This window comes from Orbicella franksi, chromosome 3, assembly GCF_964199315.1.
Source record: "Orbicella franksi chromosome 3, jaOrbFran1.1, whole genome shotgun sequence".
Classification (NCBI taxonomy): Eukaryota; Metazoa; Cnidaria; class Anthozoa; order Scleractinia; family Merulinidae; genus Orbicella; species Orbicella franksi.
In genome coordinates this window covers 13,006,512-13,031,122 of record NC_138147.1, presented here as the reverse complement: position 1 = coordinate 13,031,122, position 24,611 = coordinate 13,006,512, and the positions used below count along the sequence as shown (strand labels likewise).

Here is a 24,611-nt window from a genome sequence, read left to right as displayed (position 1 = left end):
TATGTAGCTGGAGTAGATTAAAACGAAGAAGCCTGAGAGAATTCCTATATAACAGCAAAGGGCCTACCCCTTTTCTTAAGAGTGTCATCGCTAAATCTCAGCAAAAGCTAACAAGTTCTTAAGCACACCTACCCAAAACATGCACAAATAATAAAATCCATTGTGTTTTTAGCTACCCACTAAATTAAGCGTAATAATTTAATCACCCAATTGGTTTTATCAAACTATGACCTTGGATTTAGCACAACCTCTGGATTCATATCTTATCTTACTGTTTGTTCTCGGAACGCCTTCTTACAGAAGCTAAATTGAATTGTAGTGCTACACCAAATAAAGCAGGAAGTTTTTCTGTTCCAGCCCTGATACAATTTTACTCCACCTTGATTTGACACAGACCAGTATACTTCGTTCCTTAAATTTTGTAATTTCACAGTTTCGCTTGGGCCAAACAATTGCTCGTGACATGTTTCATTCCCATAAGTCATGAAAGATCGTACAGGTTGGCCCATAATTTCTCTTAGATTGTTGATCTGGAATGCGTTTAGTAAGTCACAAATGGATTTCAACTTAGGCTGGAAATTTCGATGACCTCACAAATCATCGAAAACCAATGACCAGTGGAAATGCTAGCCAGCACCAAAAGTCGTTAATACGTTACGGTTTACAACTGTTGTATCCAGCAAATCTACCCACGTGAGAGGGTCAAGGGGCTAAACACGAAAAGAGGATTCTCCCTGATTGTCTTCGAGTGGACATTCATTGTTTTGAATTATTTTTCCTCGAAGCCGCCAGACCCCGGCGATAAATTGATACAAAGCCGTTTCTTGTTGGGACGGGTACCATTTGGAATAGTACAAGAAGTCTTACAGCGTCACACTTTCTTTCATTTGTTACTCAGCTGAGATATATAAATTTCAGGCCTTGTTATAAATTAATAGTCTGCAGTTTCCAAGCTCAAAGAAAGCAAAGTGATATTGTGTGACCTCATAGAGATTCAAACAAAATCAATGCCACTATACAAATGGGCCATGTCTATGAACACACTACTGTACCAATTCATCGTCACACAATAAATCTCAAGTGTTCTACGGTCTGCTTTATGTAATTAACCAAGGGGCCTGGAATGGAATTCAGTGGAAAAGCTGATCAAAGGTCGAAGCGGTGGTCGGCATTTCGCAGTTATCTTATTCACTGTCTTATTTGATCTGCTAAAAACATCCGCTTTATTTGGCGGTGCATTTTAAAAATATTCCAATAATTAGACACAATATGGATTGGCGGTCATTAATTCCGTGAAACACGAAGTATTATCTCGCGGACAGCACGGTTTTTTTTTTTTTTTTCTTAGCTCGAGATCAATTACGGAGGTATAAAGCACGATAAAATCTTCCTTCGGGAATCGCTACTTTGTGTTACTTCGCAACTGAGAGTTTTCAATGCAAAATTATATTTTCGTGTGACTTATCAATGCGGATTTGAACTGACGTGGAAAACTTAATCTTGTCACAGAGTTATAATTGCAGAACATTACACAAGAAACTGTGTCGAATTGTGTCGTTTGTCAGTTATTGTAAAAATAGCACAAATAATTAATATTCTTTGGGTTATCAATGCCCTTGCTTTTAGCTCAGAGTTCTTATCTTACATCTTAAAAATATCCAAAATCTTCTATGTAACTACCGTATCACAGTACAAATCAGGCACACAACATAACTGACAACGACAAGGGAACAGTGCCTTGACTGAGACAAAAAATTCCCAGGTGATGTAATTTAAAACTGAGAAATGTATAGAAGCCACTCGAGATAATTTGTATGCTGCATTGATATAGTAGTTGTGAAGTGGGACACGAGGGAAAGTGTTACGAAATATAAACAACGCAACGTGAATTTATAACACATGGATGTTAACGGGTTGGTGACGATAGATCACGTCAGATGAAAGTGGACTCCGGTTACTACTTACAGTAGAAACACACACTACAAATCAATCACTCTGCCCGGTGTTGAATTCCTGACCTTGAAAACACTTTATTTACGAACGTCGTCGAAAGGAGTTGAAACATCTGAACTGTTGAACAACTTCCACAAGTAAACTTTAAGTGAACAGTGTAAAGACATCAAATCGCCGCATTACCAGTATGCGCATCGACAGGAAAACGCGGTCGAGCGGCTCACTCAATTAAGAGAATCTCACCTAGGATTTGCGTTTGAAATCTGCGAGACTTTGGTTAAGTGGTTTTAAACATCAAACAACGTCGAAGTGGAGATGAAATCTTTACCATGCTCAGGATTTCAGGAATGACTTCGGGATCTCTTCAGGACAACGGAGCGCTGGAAAAAGGTTCGTGTCGTAACTGCCATTCCACCAAACTCTTGATCTTCGCACTTTTCGTGTTGTATGCTGTTTGTCAAGTTCAAATTCTCGTAAACAGAGAGGGGTCGGTGAATGTTGCAAATATTTTGCGCGAAATTCAACAGACCAGCCAACGCATTGCGGATATGGAATTGTCAATGATCAAGGTTGAGAGCACTCTGGATTTTCTTCTTGCCGAGTTGGGTGTGAAGCCGATTGCTCACAGCAGAGCGAAGCGGCAGAGTGGTTCTTCCATTCGTCAGGAGATGCGGCAGCTAAAGCGGTACTTGAAATATTTAGAGCGGAGGTATGACGTATTGTAATGTTTGTTTGAATCAGTCCTTTAGTTAATTCATCTAATTACGACGTAGTTGTTGTCTTTCGTTCTCGTAAACATCGACGATGCTGACACGGTGTTGAAGGCAAATGCACTCACTGCATACGGATCAAAGCGAGGGGGGTAAAATAAATCTCTGTTAAATGCCTGGTGATTAAGTCGATTTTGATTACTAGCTCAAAGAATGAAGTTTACTTTCGAGGACCTTTGAGCACGTTCTCTGTGCTTACATGCAAGGTTCAAAGATGATTACCCTTAGTCATAGCAGTGCCTTTTGATTACGGTATTTTCGGCCTCAGATCGGCTTGTTGACGTTCGTATGTTGCAATGTGCTTTCTCTAACACATGGCGCGAACAAGAATTTTAACATCTGCCACACATAAGCTGAAGAACACCCTCATGTGCTTGGAATTCCAAGTTGTTTTTCCCTCAGTTTTTATTTTCCACAAGCATACGATCGTTGCCGGGGAGCAAAATGAACACGAACTAGACAAGTTTCCATTTTATCTCCGAGTTCCAAAGCGAGCTTGTTGTTGAACGACCGCTGTCTGGTTTACAATGATAAACAAACTTAACCTTGTTTAATAAGGGGTGATACAAATAGAAGTAAAATGGATTACTTCAGTTGTCCATGATATGTCTGCAAGGTGAACAAACAATGTTCAGTCTTTTAAGCCGTTCTTGGGAGTATTAAACACACGTGGTATTTCGTATTGCGTTCGAATTACTTGGCGGGAAATGACAGAGTGTTTGTATCTATATTGATGGAATTGACTATGCAAGCAGTTCAATTTATACTCAAAATATTTACCTCCTTAGAAGAAGGAGTTTTTTTGACCACAAAGAATTACGCCTTTGCTTCGATTTGTAGAGTAATCTTTTAGCTGCCCGAGAAGATAATCGGACTCTGTTTTAATGCTCGTTAGACCACCGGAAAGTTTGCGAAGGGCTAATTCCGTAAAAACGAACCGGTGTTGAGAGAACTCATTTAAAATAAATCCACTATCCAATTCAAACCACAATTGATTTTATCTCGAGCATATCTCCTCTCATCTTATTTGTCACGTTTAATTTCTAGTTTGTTGTTCAGTTTCGAAATTACTCTTTTACATGGAATTGCGTTCGTTGTAACAGTCGCAGCAATTTCCGGGATTTTATTTTTAACACCATTGCATGAAGCAAACACACCTACACTAAAAGACAATTTCACATTTCACGAATATGTTTTATGCTGTAACATCTGCAAAGCCACATTTGGCAGAAAGGCTGGTTAAAAAAAAAAGTCTTCGACGTTTTGTTATATTTTTAATTAAGATTATTATTATTATATGTGGACAGAGGCCAGTACACACGCGTACTGTGGCATATTTCATTCCATTTTACAATAATCATAGTTACTTTCTAACCCACGGAAGTAGCTTGTTAAGGCCGAGGATCACCCGTGCAGGAAGTACGACTAATGAACCAATCCAAGAGACGATCAAGATAATTATCTTCTCTTGAACAAAGAAAAAAAAAATGACTATGATGGGCAATTTTCAAGATTAGCCGGAAACAACGGGGTTGTGCAGTTTTCGTTTTGCTTGCGTTGTTTTTGTTTGTTTGTTTGTTTGTTTATTTGTTTGTTTGTTTGTTCGCCTGGGTTTTTTTTTAAAGCACCTCCATCGGGTATGGTAATGTTGAAACTTCCTCAGATTGCAAAATAACCGTATTGAGATTGTTTCTCGAAACTCAAGGTATCCAGGGAGAGCACAAATAATAACAGTATATCTACATGTATTCTTACTGGTCATCACTGCAGTGGGTCTGTATGATCAATATTCTTCTCACTCGATTGAGACCAAACGTACTTGTTAGCCTCAGACTGGTTCACTGAATGGTCAATATTGAATGTGTGTTTTGAAAAAAATATATATAGTATACGTACAGCGCTTTTAAAGTTAACTTTGCAAGTTCAGTTGCTAAGTTCCGTTTGTTGGTTTGGATTTAGCAGTGTGAGATGGTACCAAAAATTACACTTAAGGTGCTCTGTGGAGTTTTAAAAAAATAATTCCCCACGTTTTTCGTCTACAGGCTTTTTACTGAACTTCTGGAATTATCAATATCTTGTTGATTTTCGAAATGAGAAAGGATATACACAGGTCATATAAGAATTTATGAATTAAATAGCAATGATAAATTGCCTTACGATTTGATTTAAACTCTCATAAATAAGTGCTTGGGATTGTTTGGAGTGATGTAGTGAGAATTCGTGTCGAAATCAAGACCCGAAGGTTGAACTTGTTCCACAAATTTGGATGATATAGCTCATGCGCGAATGGGTTGTCTCATTTCTAATAATAGTTTTGGCTAAGTCAATAAAAATTCGAAAAAATATGTGCAAACCCTTTCATTCTTGTAATTGACCAAGCGGAACATAAGGGAAGCTGGGCAAACTAGAGTACCGTAAATCCTCGAATTAGCCCCCCCCCCCACCCCCCCTCCCCCTCGAATAAGCGCCCCTTCGAATAAGTGCCCCTCCTATCGGCCAATATCAGGAGCCATAATCGGGGACGGAGACCGTAAGCGCGCGCCATCTCTAGTATTGGGGCTGTCCCTATGATGTAGGACAATTTTTCTATTTTTAGAACAAATTGCGCCATCCCGTGCGGCACACGCGCGTACATGCTGCGAGGATTTTTGCGGATGTAGCGCGGGGAATTTCGAAATGGCGTCCGAAATTCCCGAAACGTTTGATACTTTAGGCCCACAACTCAATACGTTCACGGCTGTTGGAATTTTACTTCAGAATTTTCGTCGTAAGCTGCTCCACTTTGAGTGAAGTAAGACAGTGTTGAATTTAGTTATGTGCCGCTTTATATCACTGACCGAGTTGTGTTCCGCTTCTTCTTTTCCAAGAGCTCCACATTACTCCACTCTAAGTTTCACATATGTTGAAGATTAACAGCTTTTCAAAAACACAGCAAAAAACTAGTTGGATATTTTTGGATATAGCAGCGTTTCAGGACTTCAAAATTTCCCTCCTCTTGCCACACGCATGCGAGGATTTCCCCAGAGTCTCGAAAAGTAAAAAAAAACTAGTTGTAAGTTTGAGTTTCGCCTGAATTGTAAGCAACGCTTGATGTTTTATCAAGGTCCAATAAGTGACAATTAAGTTTATGTCTGTAGATGCTGTTCAGTTTTGTTTGTGTAAAAATCCAATAAATTGTCTGTTGTCGATGAATAAGAGCGCCCGCCGATGCGTGTTTTGTACAGTCAGTAAAACCTGACAAATTGGACTTCCCCACTTTCGTGTGAAAACGTACATCGAACTCATATAATATCTCTAGTTTTTAAATATGTTTAAGGTTGATAAATGTTTGAGAACATATTAAAAGCTAAGCTGAAAATAAGTGAATACAGCAGAAATGATCACAGGCGGCCCAGACGTTGTATACGATTAATACGTGACATTATGCTGTTGGCGATTGCGTTACAATTTTAGCCGTTTATAAGACAATGTATGAGAATGCTTCGAAAATTACTCTAAATGCTACGTGTAGAAAATAATTTGAATAAAATGGCTTACCTTATGTTTGCATTGCGTTGTTTTGATGTCTCTGGGTTCCTGGAGGTGGTTTAGAGCCATTTAGGCGAGTTTTATTCTCTGGCGGTTTGCTTTCCCTAAAGAGAAACGAAAGGCGGGCGACTCACTGGCCCGACGGCCCGCACTCAAAGCTGTGTAAATTCCACAAAAATGGTCTAATCTCGTCAAAATTGTCTCATGGCAGCCGTCGATAACTCTTCTTCCCATTCGCTTTCTCCCAAGGTTTCAAAGTTTATCTTAACCGCCCGAGAATCGCTGGTTTTCCAGCTCTTGCTTTCCATTTCGGCTCCATTTCGATCCGTAACCGATTATCTTGGCCACAGGATTTGAATTTCCAGCTTAACGACCTCGCCATCGTGACAAAGTCGCCTCCAACCGTCGAGAGGCACGGGGTATTTTTTGATCATGCAAACTGCACCGTGCCGCGGTGTATAACTGAAATTAGCGCCTGAAAGCACTGTTAACTCCAAAAATACAAGGAGCAAACAATGTTCAGCTGACGTTAGCGCCTAAAAGCACTGTCAACAGCAGCGAGAGATGGCAACGAGTAACTGACCAATGCCCCGTGCCTCTCGACGGTTGGAGGCGACTTTGTCACGATGGCGAGGTCGTTAAGCTGGAAATTCAAATCCTGTGGCCAAGATAATCGGTTACGGATCGAAATGGAGCAGAAATGGAAAGCAAGAGCTGGAAAACCAGCGATTCTCGGGCGGTTAAGATAAACTTTGAAACCTTGGGAGAAAGCGAATGGGAAGAAGAGTTATCGACGGCTGCATGAAGCAATTTTGATGAGATTAGGCCATTTTTGTGGAATTAACGCAGCTTTGAGTGCGGGCCGTCGGGCCGGTGGGTCGCCCGCCTTTCGTTTCTCTTTAGGGAAAGCAAACCGCCAGAAAGTAAAACTCGCCTAAATGGCTCTAAACCACCTCCAGGAACCCAGAGACATCAAAACAACGCAATGCAAACATAAGGTAAGCCATTTTATTCAAATTATTTTCTACACGTAGCATTTAGAGTAATTTTCGAAGCATTCTCATACATTGTCTTATAAACGGCTAAAATTGTAACGCAATCGCCAACAGCATAATGTCACGTATTAATCGTATACAACGTCTGGGCCGTCTGTGAAGTAATCGGCAAAATTACGATGACACTATCTGTACGCGTCAGAATTTCCTTTCAAAAACTTTTGCGAACTCGCCAAACAATGAGAAACTATCAAAAACAGGGCTTGGTCATGATTAAGTATTGTTTGGGAAACTCACAAATTAACTCGATACCAGAGTAAAGAGTTTTCTTACATAACGTTTCTTTACAGAACAAACGTAAAAGCTTCCGCGCACAACTAGCGCGAGCAGATATTATTCATTCACAGCGCGAAATTGAAGTCTGTTTGCGACCCTGAAAAACTCACCTTTTCCATTAGCTCAGAGCATAAAACTACATATAAGAGCCCTGGTTCTTATTCCCTGCCTTTTTCCCTGCCATCGCTGTGGAACATCTGCAAGAGAATCTCGCAACCCTCACCATTTGATCACACAACGTGACAGCATCCACGCGAGAGCCTCCGACACGTGCGTGGATCCGCGCGGATATATGACGTCAGGACGGCACAATTTGTTCTAAAAATAGAAAAATTGTCCCATATCATAGGTGCGCGCGGATCCCAAGACGTACGGTCTCCGTCCCCGATTATGGCTCCTGCCAAAATTTAAAATAAGCGTCCTACCCCCCCCTTCGAATAAGCGCCCCCCACCCCCCCTATTTTGTGGACAGCAAAGGATGTATAGTTTTCGTCGTGTAGTATTAGATTTTTACATTGTTTAATTTGTGACCCCGTAGATTTCTAATGGTGCCGCGATTTAAACTTTAGGATCAGCTTTTTATGTCGATAAACAGCTTGTGCTTGTGCTGAGCACACCACAGCACAATTTACGTGCAGATGATGTATTGAAAAATGATCATGTCAGGCCACGATTCGGGAAAAATTTAAATAAGCCCCCCCCTCCAATAAGCGCCCCCCCCCGTCTTCTCTGGGCGCTAATTCGAGGATTTACGGCCCAGTTTGCTATTGAATGAATAATCTTCCCACAGTTTGAATGGGCGATGAGATGTTTCCTAAATAACTTTTGGTAGACACACTATCAGTCAATACAGTTCTAATTTTATTCTAAGAATGTCGTCACTAAAAGTGTTTTAGCTACCCAAGTCTTTATTAAAAGAAGATTTGTAAAGGACGTCAAGGAAGTGCATTTTTCGGAGAACATATGCCACATACGCATGAAAGAAGTCGGCTCAGATTCAGTTTTCTGTAGTTTCTGATTGGTATTTTGTGTATTAGAAAAAACAAAAAAACTTTAGGCTCCGCGGGACCACATTATTGACAAGTCAGTGGTCTTTGCTACGAAAACAGCGCGGTAAATTCGCCACATTTAAGTACTTTTTTCATATATACATAAGAATCAGATATTGTGGTTCTCAGAATCTCGCATTAGTGTTAATTGTTTCCCGTCTTCAGGCAAATCAGCGATTTTGTTATTTTGTTTTATTATTTCATCTGAAAACTGCAATATAAATTTACCCAATTTCAGACGATTTTCATTAAACCAAGGGATTAAATACTGTTTAGTGAGCCATGCAAGTAGTAATTGTTTGCTATCTTTTCCATAATAGATGAAAAGACCGAAGGCGGAAACCAATTAAAACGTCTACTTGAGAGAACCAGCTGACTGTTTTGTGCTATTAGCGGCACTCTCTTTTGACCCTACTTTCTTTTAAAAGACGACAATTTCCAATTACTCTTTCTTAGCTAAAGGTGATTAAAAGCCTTACAATTACCGAGTTTACACCAGTGGTAGCCTATTAACTCTACATTGACACATAGTTAGTTCGGTCACGTTCCTCTCAGCACCTCTTATTCAGACCGAGGCTGCAGCTCAAGGCCCGTTCTCGTTTCAATCTAGCATCTTACGGTTGTTAAATGTAGCTTGTTTGCAATACCACCCGCTAAAAACGGAGAAATAAGCGACCACATCTCGAAAAAAACCTGCGTTGATTTATTATATTTAGACCGCGTCTGAGACCGCAAAGCAAACTTGATTGTGCATAGTGTACCGACAGAATTCATGAAAAAGGATTCACATCTATATAACTCGAAGGGAATATATTTTTCTTTTCTTTTTTCTACGTACTTCGTGGGAGAATTTTAGAAAATGGTTTCCTGTGCACGTCCTGAAGAGTTTTGCTGAAACTTTTCGGAAGTGAGATATATTTCAAAACAAAATAACCCGATCTTATCACGATTAGTTGTTTTCTATGATAAAAATCCAAACGATAAGCTGAAGATATCAAAAAAAAAAAAAAAAACTAAGAAATTCCTTTTTGATTGATGAAAAGAAAGAGGATGTTCATTCACAATTTTTTTTAAGCCGTTAACATTTTTTTAAAATTCTATTGGGCATGTCACGTGGTATGACCCGTGCATTTAACATTATTACAACTATACAAGTTTGAATTTGGTTTTAATAATCGCTCGTCCTCAAATTTTAAACTTTCCATCAACAACATCTGGCAGGTTCTTTTAATTCTGCCGTCTCTCACTATATACGAGTTTATTTTGATTTGAAAACAGAAACTTTAACAACTTCATATCATTTGTTTACCGATTTAGCTGCTTATTGAGACTTGCGTACACAAACAGCATACCACAAGCAACGTTTAATGGACCCTTTCGCATGAAACGCTCCGTTGAAAGGTCGGCTTCTCGCTACAGGCGTTTATTTAACAATCCCATGCGTGATCATTTCGAAACATCACTTGATTCGCCGGAAAAGTTTATTAAAAGCAGGTGTGTGTGGAAACACAAGCGTGACTTGCAATCTTCATTTGCCAAGGACAGTACTAATGTGGCTTACAATTGGATCTTTTATCATCGAAATCGATCTTTCTTAGACAGCTTTTCTGTCCATTTACGCTCAGCCTACGAGCCTGGCTGTAAAATGTTCCGCTCTTCGCTAACCACGAATGTGGCTGGCGCGGAATGAATCATGTTGACCGGCAACGCGGCGTTTACAGACCCTACAGGATGTGATTGAGTGAGTTACAACAAAGATTAAGATGAAGACGGAAGAATCGAAGTTAAAGGCTCCCTTCACCAAGGAGATGTCGACTAATTCAGGGACGACATCTTCCAATTGCACTGTAAAAATGCCCATACTCGTTCACAGCAGTCCAAAACCACCAAAAAGGCCTTACGTGTATCATCAAGCAAAAGTTCCGAAACCAAAGCACATGCAGTCGAGTTGCACAAACATAAAAAATCCCTGGATAGTGCGGAGTGCTATTGGCTTTGTTGCGGTCGTTGTCATTGTAGTTTTTGCGTCTCTCCAAGGCAAAACCAGCGCGGAATTGGAAAACATCAAGAGCAAAGTCGTAGAGCTAGAAACTATGGTCGAATCTTTACGCAAGAATATTGTCGAATTGGAAACAAGGTAAGGCTTAGATGTGCCAAATAAATGCTGCCAGTTTTTGCAGGATGAAAAGTTTAGAAGAGAGAGCAATTCTTTGTATTTGTTTTAAAATAACCCCTTGTATTGAGCACGGTCTTAAGCATTACATCAAAAAGCAAACTTTTTGAGAATCATGACACAACAAAACTTAGTACATTCTGAAGATGAGTTAGAGCGCTTTTTGCTACGTCTAAATAAGTAAAAATGAGACGGCATTTTTACTCGTAATATAGCGCAATGAAGTCCGTTTATTGGTGAAAGTTATTTCTCACAGGGGGGCGTTCGAAGCATTTACATAGCACTACGGTTAGGCCTTTCCAATAAAAAATCATTTTCGTGCCATTTCGCACTTCGGATTAACTAAAGTATTAATTTGTTCCCTTGTTGCATTTGCTAAAAGTCATTGGATTAATCATGTTTTATATAGAAAACACCTGCGAAAACGAGCTTAGGGAGGTTTTATTCACGAGTCGAGGTTTTGTGGTTGTGTTTAAGAGTTGTATGATCTTCGTTCAAATATACCAATCGACCGAGTTGTTTTACGGCAGCCTCAGCGGGATTTGAAGCCATTTTGTGAGTTAATAGCTCAGCGAAGGACTTGCTTTATAAACACCTCTTACAAATCCAGGCGCTCTGGCGACTTTTTTTATATTTTTCGAACGCGCTAAAGGACTCCTATGCGGTTACCGTTTCTCTCTACTACCTGTCTATTAATGAAAGTTTTATGACTTCATCAGTCGTTTTATGTGATTTCCCAAACACATCTAATTGTAAACTGAAATCTATGAAAGGAACAAGAGATTCTAGATTGCGAGGCGTCAAAAACAGACTTGTGGTTTTCTGTTATTTAATTCTCCGTCCAAATCTCTTTTAGCTCTCCCTCATAGGAAGATATCAAGAAATGGAGAAAAAGTCTTAAGAGTCTTAAGATATTTTTTTCTTTATTCTTAAAACCTATCATTTTTAATTAAACCTTTTAGCTCCTCCTAAAATTCGTCAGTTTCTGTTCTGGGGCCATGAAAGAAACCAAAATCACGGTAAACATGTACTGCAATTAATCACGACCTTTTATTGTGTTTAGTTATTATTCGCAACACACAGCTCATTGAGCAAATAGACCATGTTCAGGCAGGTGTTTCTAACAACCTAAAACTTCCAAATTACTCAAAATCTCGTAACTAAGTGACTCGTTTGTAATTTAAATTATTGATTTCTTTCAGAGTGCGTACGAGATCATTTCCGACGCTGAAAATGTTACATATTATTTCTGCGGGGTTATAGAACAAAGTTGTTTTGTTGACTTCATCTTTTTATTTCGCAATTTGTCGCCGGATGGAATTTAGATGGAGTATCGAAGTCGCATTAAGACTATCGTTAATGCTTCAGAAGTATGTTTACAAAGCAACATGGCTTGAATAACTTAACTTTTGCTAACGACTTTGCAACTAAGTAGCGCGTTCGTGCTTTCAAAGAAAAAGAAAAGAAAAACGCAACCCAGAAAGAACTAAAACTTTTTCGAAAATGTAAGAAGAACGGCCAGGTTTTCGTCAAAACAGGAAATACAATTTTTCGCCGTGTCTAGTACAAGGCGGTAGGGGGGAAAACATGAGAAACAGATCTCTTCTAATAGATTTCTAAGGTTAAGAATTACTTTTCTGGTAAAAATAAGGAGCAATGATAATTTTGACCAAGGGGAACTGAAATATTAAACACTTAGAAATCATCTTATTTTATTTAGTCTAAAGACAAAATACGAACCCGACTTAACCTTCTAAACAGGCACTTCAAGTTCTACTTTTGTTATAATTAATTCTGATCTCTAAGCTCTGCTCTTTAGATATGCCATTTAATTTCGTGAAGTGTCTGGGATGGGCAACTCAACCATAATCCCAGAGTTATTCATTTGTTGGGGAAATTGTTAATAGGTGAAAAAAAAAAAAAATGTCAGTTCAATTGAATAGTTAATTTGACAAAAGCATGAAGTGAAAACAAGAGAAAATGAAGAGTAAGACCCACCATCTAGACTTTGCTCTAAGGTAATCCATCCTGAGTTAATTTTAGATCATTTGCGACTTCAGAAATCCCAGGAGAGTCTAGAAACAGCCAATCCTTTGACGATGATTTTGCTCCCCAGGACAGTCCAAACGACTTTACACGCATTTCTTCCTCCACGAAGGCATCCACGTAACGCGCGTGACAACATTATTCGCAGGCGATTGCGAGTTTGGTTGTTCTGGGATCGAGTGAACTGTCCGTGATATAAAGGTTGCCCTACTGTAGGAGAGTCCGTAAGAGTAGGTTCGACTGTATATGGAAATACGGAAAGGAAATGTTTAATGAGATCATAAATGTTAATTTATTTTTGGAGCCTTGTGTCTGAAAGGCCAGTGTGTAACTTTTGGCTTCTGAAGCACTAAGCGACCGCCTTGGAATATTGGATATCGGACGTTACCTCCTTGTGTTTTGTCAGTCTGGTCTAACAATTACACATGTCGTTGTGAAGCGAGGGCCGCCGGATGAAAATAAAGTGGCTTAACTAGGGACACCACATAATGACCCAAGTCAGTGCTCGAAACAGTCACTTAACTCACTAACGATCACATCTTAATCAACCGACAGTTTGTGGCGTCGGTCGCCAGTCGTGTTGTAGTCAATTGATAACTTGACTTGTCGCTCTTGTATTTCTTTTAGAATTCAATGTGTTATGTCAGATAACGGGACTGATGGCAGGGGAAAGCCGTGTTCCGGCGGCACAGGAGGTAAGTCTATATTCCTCGGGTATGGAGACACTGAACAAACTAACCGCATTTGTACTCACACACATCGATCATATAGAAATGACGTCATAAAGTGGTCAAAGTGGATGTCCGGGTGTATCTTACCGCAGAACACTCCCCATTGAAATGCTTATCTGCATATTCAGGGTATTCTGCAGAAACTCCATAAAAAATATTCTGCGCACGCACTTGTTTGCTGACACAAGTGATTTTATTTTGAAACAGGGAAAACAGGATATTTAAAGAACAGGCAAAAAGAGGACAGAACGAGTTCCACAAGTAAACCGACGGAAAAACCAACGAAAAGCAGGGGATCAAAGCAAACGGGCGGTACAGCTAATTCCCAAATCTCGAGTCAAACAAGTTCCAGGACTACAAAGCGAAGCAGAAGCACTGTGTATACGTACTGGGGAAGCTCAAAGTGTTCAACAGGTGAAGATGAAATAGTAAAAACTGTTTATTCAGGTGAGTTTGACATTTGTTTATAGCGCCTGCTCATGGAAAACACCCCGTAAATCTCATTTCAGGCTCTTATCGAAACAAAGCAAAATTAACATGGCGTCATAGTGCGATATTCCAGTCGAGTTCTTCTTCATTTGATTTATCGGTTTTTAGGCTGATTTGTCTTGTAAAGAGATTTTACAGTCCTGGCAATAATTGTTGGGCCTCTCTCTCCATCCCTCTTTCAATGTTCAACTTGGTAAGAGACTTTGTATCTCGACATTCAGAGGGACGGTAGGAGCGACCAAAAGTAGACACCCATCTATACCATGCCATACAGTGTAGAACATATATACAGCCAATCAGAACACAAAAAAGCCGTTGTGTATTCGATGGTATTACATACAGCCTTTCTGTCATACGCCGCGCGTATGTCGCATTGATTGTGCTGACCGCTGTATTTTCTATGGCATGGTAAAAATTAGTTATTCAACGCCCTCTCGTGGTATACCATGGAATATCTTTAAGTTATTTTGTTATTTCTTCATTTCATTTAGGCAGAGTGGCGTCTTTGCATTCCCGCTCCAATCCCGCCGTTGGCTCAGATTATCTGTGTGTTCCCGACCGCTTTGAATATACGGATAACAAAAACGTGACTAGCGGACTTCACTTATCGCCTGTTAAATACGGGCCAAACATGACTATTTTCACAGCGATTGGACCTGAACAGTGCAAACAGTGGGGAGAGGTCTGCGAGAGATTGAAGAAAAACGATCCGCGCATGTTCAGAGTTCTCGACTATCACCAGGTCCCGTGCGCTGTGTGTCGGCATGAGAAATACTCTGCCACGCTGGTCACACCGGGACGGAACATGTGTCATCCCGGTATGTGGAGGGAATATTACGGATATTTAATGACCGGTCAGCACGGAAATTCGAGGTCGCAGCACATATGCGTGGGCGCCGATGCGGACGGCATACCAGGGAGCAATTCCACTCGTAGTCGAGGCCCATTCCTGCAACATGTTGCTTATAAGTGCGACGAACCATCGTGCCCTCAAAACTTAGATAGTTTAAATGACAAAGCGAAGGCTGTAACGTGTGTCGTCTGTTCAATTTGAACGAAAACGTGCCGTTTTACATAGCAATTAGAACCACAACATTGTTGTGAAATTGCGTCGACACTTCGAGTAGCGAGAGAAAGAGAGAGCAAGTGGAAGGTGTTAGAGTCATCGATAAAGAGGACGCGATTGTCCTTTGTGTACTATACCGTCAGTTTCAAGAGTTCTATGGACGACATACGGGTGTTTTCACAGAACGTCAATCTGACTTGATGAACGTACATCCCCACGTAAAGACGACCAGCAAAAATTGTTATTTTTTGTCGCGGTAAACAGGTTTTACCGGCTGTTAAAAACATACACAAAAAGAACATTGGTAAGAGGAAAAGAAGAATCTATATTCCATTAGACCTTGAGTTTTGAATCAAAATAATTTTTAGCTAGATTATCTTATATTTGTAACCAACCCTCACAATAATGCTGAGCTATTTGAAATTTATTTTAGTTTTTCAGTGATTTTAATAGTCCTGCGAATGCAGTCGCCATGCACTCGTTCCTCCTTGGTTACTCGCCGACATTTTGTCAAGGTGACCCATAAGAGACAGCTGTGTCTAATTATCGTCAGAAGCGAACGATATTTTAACTAGATGTTGTAACTAGAGCTTACAAGGCAGTCGCGTATCGAGAGCACGATTGCAATCTTCATGCGAGAATTAATCATCCTTGTATAGAGAACACTTCATCGTGAATAATAAATCAGCACAACAAAGACGTAAATACTTTGAAAGACGATGAAAGTCTACTCTAACAACTCAGTAATAAATCAAAATACCAAGTACTTAAGGCAGGTAATTTCAAATGCCAAGCCACGGATATGCTTATAACAGTTAAAACAAACTCGCATATACTGAGCTATATGAAAGAATTTGTAGGTGTTGTGAGGGTTTTCCTCCGAGTTATTTATTTTTCCTACCTTTATAATGGACTGGACTTTCATTTATATAAAACTACTTATTTACAGGTCATGCGCTGCGTCATTCACTTATCAGACTTCGGGGTCAGCGTCAAACGTATTAGGCGCCTAGTTCCCGCCAAAAAACTGTCACTTATAAACATCTCCATTTTCTGGAATCCTTCAGTTACAAGGGAGGGCCAAGAACGTGCAGTTAAAGTTAGGCTTAGTATACTACTTAAGCTTAAAGAACTTAATACTGATTTTTACACACTGCAATTTAGAATACCTCTGCTCTTTTGACATCGTTTCTAGACAAAGTCTTGCACATTTTCACTCAAATCTCGCGCAGGCGCCGAGGCCACAAAAGCGGAAGTGGCGTTGTATTGATATCTTTGAGTTTTAAACGCTGTAAAACTTGAATGTAAAGTGTTCGAGAGCTTGGGTCGGGTTGCTATGTTATCAGGTCTACTTGAAAAGGAAACTTTTATTTTGTTTGATAACCGATTATCCACATTGTAGACAATTATGATTTTTTACGACAACAGCCACATATTTCTGGTTAGTTTTCAGTTATTCACCTCACTGTCGGTGAATAATAGGGGTATCTATTTTTACTTTGAGATAAATCCACTAGTCCAAATCGTGGGAAACATACCAAGAGGCTGATTATTTTCTGCGAAATAAAACAGTGCCATAAACAGTTATCATTTTGAGGGCCGGATACCGGAGCTTAAGTAACTCGTCCTGGGTGGAAGAAAATGCGACTGACTGATTGACTGGTTTGATTGACTGACTGACTGGTTTGGTTTAAATTAATCTAAATTAAGATAGTAAAATTTTTCTGCAGCAAGTTAAGCCAACATATTGCATGGGTACATATTATTATTGTTGTTGTTCAATCCGCCCAAATGAAAACCTTAAAGCTCATTTTCTCGGTATAGATGTTATGCCAGATTGAAGATTTGTATAATAAACTATTTGTATAAAATAATTCGCTTTTGTGGTAACAAAATAAACTCATGAAGCTGTCATACTACCTGCGACTGATCATGAGCAGGTTCATATTTGGGCGGGTGTTTTAAAATCAAACCAAACCAATTCTTGGGTTTCACGTGACGTCACAAGCTTTGCTCAAATCAGTGTCCGCCATGTTGGTGTCCCTCGGGTGTCAAATTTATGCTAATAATAGGCCATTTCTACGTACAGTGAAGTTTCTCTATTATCGCTCTGTTATTTCGAAAAAAACGCTAAAAGTGCCGGGCATTCATCTTAAGGTATCCCAGTGCTCTCAGACTATGCCAAAAGCTTAGCGAGTCGAGTAAGGGAAAGATATTCGCAAGAGATCTCGGTCATCAGGGTTGACCCCGCAAGCATACCAGCCGAGCAGTTCAGTCCAGAATGCTTACCTCCTGTGGAAGTCTTAGACTTGCTGAGTTACCTCGTTCTTGAGACCAGCTTCTACACCAACAAGCAGTTCAAGGCGTTCAAGAGTCTGGAGGCGTTTAATCAAATGGTGTCGGGATTTGTAATGTCAGTTGTAGGCAAAGTAATCGCCAACAAGTATGTCGTGAGAGCAAGTGTTCGGCGCGGCATTCACAGCGTATGAATGATCCTTTAGTGAACATTTGGGTCATTTCTGAAAACGATGGGACTATTTTTTCAGCCCATTGCTTGGGACGCAAAGCTGGACTGGCTGAGTCATGCTCACATATCGCGAGTGTTTCATTTTATTTAGAGGCAGCTACACGAATTCATGGTAAGCTCGCTTGCACACTGGTAAAATGCTCATGGATTTTGCCGACATTTGTCAATGAAGTGCCGTATGCGAGGGCTAAGGGCATCGATTTTTCATCAGCTAACAAGCTCAAAGAAAAGCTCGACCAGAAAATTGGGGATCTACAACAGCCGCAAGCCTCGAACCGTACCGCAGCTTCTAGTTCTGGGACTGCATCGGCCGGCGCATCAGCGACTTAGCACATGCAGCGCTCATCGGCGCCTTCGAAAGAGGAAATGGGTCAGCTTTATGTCAAACTCATCCAGTGCAAAATTAAAGCAGTAGCTTTAGGTTTAATCGATCCTTTTCCTTACCAATTTATCGACCAAAGCCGCTCTGTTCCAGTAGTTTCAGAGCGAAGTGTTTGCTACAAACTCGTTCACTCTCTAGCACTCTCAGGTTTGTAGCGTCGCCGCGACTCACCGCAGAAATCCACTCGTTTCTCCTCCTAGTAGTGAGTTCCTCCTGTTCTTCCCCTTGAGTTGTAATAATCTTAGATATACAAAAAAAAACCCTAAGCCTTTATCCTTTCCAACTTTGCTCGAACAGCCAACAACAACGCGTGAACCATCCCTTCTTTCTCAGATGAACTCTTCTTTGGATACGGTTTGTTTACGCTTGAAGGACACCAAGATGGCGGATAGTAAGCGTTGCTAAGCTATTGGTCACGTGGATGAAACCCAAGAATTACTTCCCAATTAGACTACTCAGCCAATTTCAAACCGTAGTAAAACCAAAACCAAGGTAATGACTTACTAATTAGACTACTCAACTGGCCAATCTCAAACCGTATATAGTAAAACCAAAACCAAGCAATTGTCTGATTACTTTCGACACTCAATTGAAGACCGCTCTAACTGATGTAAATATACGCTAATAAAAAAATCTGTATCTTCACAAATTACAACTATTGGTTCTAAGAATCTGCGAAAAACTACCAAAAAAGCCATCCTTTATCTCTCATCTTATGCAGCAGCTCCAAGGAGAGTGTTCCGATTAAATATAAACTACAACGTTTAACAATCATTTATACAAGTTGTTTAAACAAAAACTTAATCAATCAATAATGATCTAAGTCTCCCGCCAATTAAATAGTTCATAAACTTCTCATGACTCTCTGCAAACCTCTCCATCTTGCCGTCTGAATGTTAATTTGTGGCTGATTAAGTTGTCACTTAAGCGTCAAAAATCACATGCATTTTCTAACGGTATATAGTTTAAATCAGGAGTTAGCTAAAGTATTTTAAACTTCATCCAGCCGGACTCCTGGCAGCAAATAATTTCTTCTCAATGTCAGGCATGATTAGATATTGGAGTCGAGGCACCCCTCGTACCCAGCGTCTTCGTTTCCCTGTCAAGCCAGTATGCCCAGTAAGGAACGAAGACACGAGGTACGAGATTGGTGTCGAGTTTATGAGGTTGAGATTTAATGCCTAAAGTTAGTTATCTCAGTTTATAATCCATCAAATATTTTCGCTCGCTAGCGACTGGTCTAAACGCGTCACGTGACCGAATATTCCCCAGTTTTAGCTGGGGAATATCCGAGAATATTCCCCAATTTTCAAAATTGCCTGCGCGGTGTAAAATATTTGAAAGATAATAAACACAATAGCCTCCATTTGACTTTGGAAATATGTTCTGATATTTGTCCGCGGACATTATCTTTTCCGCAAAGCTCACAGTTTTCCTCGAGCTACGCTCTCGGAAAACTGTTCGCTTATCGGAACAGATAATGTCCGCCTACAAATATCCGAGCATATTTTCGCTCCAAATGAAGGCTATTGTTTATATATTTTCTCACCAAATGGACGCTACTGTTTACGTGTCTGCAGCGGCAAATAAGCTGCATATGATGGACTAGCATCGATCATGATTATATAGACACGAGTGTTTTATTTAACACTGACATAAAGAAGCCTGAGCCGTGTATTACACTGTGATAAAACACGACGGGCATTTGAGAACACGAGGGAAATGTAGAAAACACGAGCCGCAGGCGAGTGTTTTCTACATGTCTCGAGTATTCTATTGCTTTTAGGAAATAACTATGGAAAAAGTCTGTCAATGAGAGGAAAATTTATTGTACTTTCGTGATCAAGTTGCTTATTCTCATCAAATTCATGAGATGACGCGACAAACCAATCACAGCGACTGAAAGAATGAAAGCACAGACTCAGCACCGGACAAAAAAATCCGCGGAGTAACAAGACGAAAGACTCTACGAAAAGTTTGCAAGTAGTTCAAACTTCATACGTTTGGCGAAGTGATCCAACGTAGTGTTTAACGATAACTTTCTAAAATTTTGTGAATGGAATAAAGTTATGTTATAGAAACGCTGCTTCTGAAATTTATTCAGAATTTATTTACTTATGCTAAAGGCTATGAAGTCCGTGTTTGTCTCTGTATTTTGCTAAATGAAAACTATTGCTTGAAAGCTAAGCTCATGGAAACCAAATTCATTTATCGTAGTATGCATACATGCATTGAGTTTAAACTCAAAATGTCTGATAGAAGCAAATCTTTTCCCTACTTTTTTGACAACCCAAATTGATCAGTCAAGCCCAGCTGACTTCGTCCTCCAGTGACCGTGGAAAACACCCAAAAAAGGGTTTAAAACTTCCTTAATTTTAATCTCAAGCGTAACCGGAGTCGGCGTAAATTTTTTGCCCTGGAAAAAAAAAAAAGATAAAGCTTTATATGGTCCTGGTCCCTGTTTTTCCTTGCAACGTTCCATGTATATGTTGAATGAAAAGATATTCGCATCATTGATATCTCAGCAAGTGAAAGCCAAAACTGTTTACTATGTTTGTTATCGCTAGTGTTCCGGGTTCTCTAGTTCCCGCGTTGAACTGCTGTGGATCGGGAACCGTAGTTTACCGGTACAATAGAACATAGCCTTAGCAACTCTATTGACCAATCAGAGCGTGCGTAGTATCTCATTTATTTTATAAATAAATATTATTATTATTATTATTATTATTATTATTATTGTGGGTTATTTTCCGGGAGGGGAGGGCAGTACAGGTAACCCGAAAACACTGATGCCCGGTCCACGGACCTCCACTACGGACCAGGTCCACGGCGTACCCCCTAAGGACCTCATCTACGGACCACCCCAAACTAGAATAAAAAATAACCAATTAAGATTTCACTTACGGGTTGTCTAATAGATTATTCTTGTCGGTGAAATTTCGAGCGTTACGCGTTGCAAATGTAAGAGACTTGCCAGTTTTTAAACCCCCAAAATAATGTCTAAAAGCTGTTTTCGGCGTAAGGAGATGCCGATGACAAAAAGAAGGAAAGTTATTACCTTCCATATAGTTTTCTCTAACAACCATTCTACTGAACTCATTTGTCAGTTTGTCGACTATCACCTTAACCCGTTAGTTTCCACTGTACCATCCTATGTAAAGGACGCTACTGATTGCCCTAACAAACTTGCCAATGCCATACTTGTCACACTCGACGTCACTTCACTTTACACCAACATTCCACACAGTGAAGGTATCGAGGCTTTTTCGCTTTTTCCTTCAAAACGTAACCACAAATAGATTCCCACAGAAACCATCTGTTGCCGTATTTGCATAATCCTCAACATGAACGATTTCACATTTGACGACAGGCTTGTCGCTTTTTCCTTCAAAACGTAACCACAAATACATTCCCACAGAAACCATCTGTTGCCGTATTTGCATAATCCTCAACTTGAACGATTTCACATTTGACGACAGACATTATCTAGAAAAACACGTACGGTACTTGTATGGGTACCAAAATGGCCCCTTCGTTTACCAACCTTTTCCTTGCTAAATTCGAGCATGACGCTCTCAGTAACAAACCTTATCTACCCCATACATGGCTGAGATTTTTGGACGATATTTTCGTTATTTGGTCCGAAGGTTCAGATAAACTGGAAGTATTTGCCGATTATCTCAACAACCTACACCCTACCATGCACCAAGTTCACTTTACTGATATCGCATTCCTTGATGTGATGGTTTCACTTGAGCCAGATGGATTCGTAGAAACTGATCTTTACCACTGACAAGCATCAATAGTTTACTCTCTCTTCATGTCATCCCACCCACACTAAACGTTCTATTCCATACAGCCTTGCACTTCCTCTTCGACGCATATGTTCCAATTACGACACATATAATTAACGCTGTCAGGAACTCGTGGACTACCTCGTTAATCGGGGTTATGACTTAAACTTTTCTAAAACCCAGACATGAAGGGCTTCTATGTAGTGATATAACTTGCGCACGAGCCTAAACCCAAGACTGTTACATTCGCACAACGTAACATTCAAAAATTTCGTCGACACGAGTGATCTATTAGACAACCCGTAAGTGAAATCTTTATTTATTATTTTTATTCTATTTTGGGGGTGGTCCAGGCAGGGGGTCCGTAGAGGTATTCCGTAGAGCGGTCCGTAAAGTAGTTCGTGGACCCGTCCGTAATAGAGGTCCGTGGATCGGGGATCAGTGTTTTCGGGTTACCCGAGCAGTACTTTAAAGTGAAAGGCGAGAAAAAAAGGATTGCCAAAGGTATTTCGGGATAAACGCCAAACCGCCAGAAAATCCCTTACAGAAATAGTGATCCTTTCAAACATTCTTACGGATGAATGTATGCTACCAAACGGCTCATTTTACGTAATCTAGCCTGAAAACCGTTATTTTAAGCTGTTAGAATATCTCGAAATGCATTTTGAGGTAGCCGAGTCTCCTTTTTTTCTCTCCCAGATCCAGCTCGTCGCCCGCCCACATTCGCGATCATCCCCACTGAACGAGACTGGAGCAAACTATCTAACTTGTTCAAAAATACTCTTGTTCTTTGGCCATTTCAATTTAACAAGAAATAAAATGCAAACAGCGGCAACAAACATAACACATGAACTACGCATGGTTTGGAACAACAATCTAAAATTTTCTTGACGTTTCGCATGCTACAGCACGCATCTTCAGAAGTGGCGGTTACAAAAAAACGAGAGATTTAAAACTTAAAAATGCAACGCGAGGTACTGGTAACTAACTAAACAATAACGAAAACAAAAGGTGATAGCTAATAAAGTGACAGCTTGTCACTGCTAGCATTGTCATTAAGTGTTGGTTTTAAGTCTCGTATAAACAAAATCTTTAAATCGCTCGCAAAAATCTAAAGTCGTGTACAAAGCCAGCTGCTGGGATTGTGACGCTTTCTATATCGGCAAAACAAAGCGACGACTGCATGACAGAAAGGTCGAGCATTTTAAAGCCCTAACGCAAGTGGGTCACGCTTCCGCTGTTGCTGATCACGCAATCTCCACCGGCCATAACATCAAATGGGACCATTTCGAGGTCTTAGCTAGTGGACAATATGATTACATTGTAAAATAAAAGAAACATTGTTTATACGCGAGACTTAAAACCAACGCTTAATGACAATGCTAACAGTGAAAAGCTGTCACTTTATTAGCCATCACCTTTTGTTTCCGTTATTGTTTAGTTAGTTACCAGTACCTCGCTTTGTATTTTTAAGTTTTAAATCTTTCTGTGCTGTCTGTGATATCACATTGATATCCACATTTATTATATGGCCAGCTCCGTGAGCGGGCAAGATGAATTAAATCGTCAGTGCGCACTGATAAGCTACCCGAGCGGGCAAGATGGAGCTGTCTTGCCCGCTCGAGACTACCCGCCGTGTCCCGCAAGAAACCTTTCCCCGAAAGCTATATAATAAATCCTTTATTGACCGAGCTTGTTCGGTCAAGATGGCTGGATATTGGCCTCGTTCTTTTTTTTTTGCGTGTTTACGGAGTTCGACTTCGTCTTGGTCCATAACCACGCAAAAAAAGAACCTGGCCAATATCCAGCCATCTTGACCTCACACTTGGTCAATAACCCATATTTATAATCCGTCAATTTTTTTCGCTCGCAAGCGTATGGTCTAAACGTGTTACGCCACTGAATTTACCCTAGCTATAACTTTTCAAAACCGCGCACGTTACCAGAAATATTTGACGGATAATAAACACGCTCGCAGTTTTCCTCCAGCTTCGCTCCCGGAAAGATGTTCAGTTATCGGAACAAATAATACTTGCGGACAAATATCTTAGCATATTTCTGCGTCAAATCGAGGCTATTATTTATACAAGTGTAATAAAAGTAAATAACTTGCAGAAACAGTGGTTCATTAACTGTCGGTGATCACCAACTGGTCACAACTCCAAGCTAACAAAGTTTCCATTGAACCGAAAGGCATGCACACTAAACCACAACCTGCACAACGGAGATACTTTGTAACTTGTTTGCAATGCAATTGGTCATTGTGATTCTTTTCGAGGGGAAAAAATTTTACTGTATCGAGATCGAGATTGCTTCCTGCCCTGGAGCGTTATCTAGCACTGAATGTAGCGTCGCCATTTTCTCTTCCCCGTCTGTCTGCGCTCATGATCTTGGGCTCCAGTTTTCAGTTCCACCAGTTAATTTTTGTTTTCATGGAAGAACTGACATTTTATAAATCACATCCAAACGATGTTTGATCTCAATGAAATTATTCGCAATTTCAATGATTACATCAAATTTTATTGCATGAGTGCATGAGATGATAAGCGGAAATGGACCGAGAAGGTTTGATATCCTCACGATGAGTATACAAATAAAATCTAAAAAACCAGAAGCTCAAATCATGTTAGGTTAAATTCCAGGCGGTAATCTCAGCCAGAAAAAAACTAACATCGCATATCCACTTAATTTCCGTAGACCAATTCCGATCAGAACGGATTTAGCATGCGGGATTTGGTGTCATTGTAATAATGATAATGATGATAATAATAA

General features: G+C 40.1%; 1 protein-coding gene and 1 pseudogene across 2 annotated transcripts; both read left to right on the top strand.

Annotated features, from left to right (window-relative positions):
- Positions 1-1,588: 1,588 nt before the first annotated feature.
- LOC145481338 (uncharacterized) lies at positions 1,589-17,375 on the top strand. Of its 2 annotated transcripts, none has more exons than XM_081459811.1 (4): positions 1,589-2,662; positions 13,478-13,545; positions 13,789-14,028; positions 14,562-17,375. In XM_081459811.1, the coding sequence occupies exons 1-4, from the start codon at positions 2,283-2,285 to the stop codon at positions 15,122-15,124; spliced, it is 1,251 nt and encodes a 416-aa protein (XP_081315937.1). In that variant the 5' UTR covers positions 1,589-2,282; the 3' UTR covers positions 15,125-17,375. The 2 variants fall into 2 exon arrangements, with proteins under 2 accessions (XP_081315937.1, XP_081315938.1); XM_081459812.1 differs by lacking the exon at positions 1,589-2,662 and adding an exon at positions 8,037-10,768.
- Positions 16,888-18,744, top strand: LOC145482324 (uncharacterized; annotated as a pseudogene).
- Positions 18,745-24,611: the final 5,867 nt, after the last annotated feature.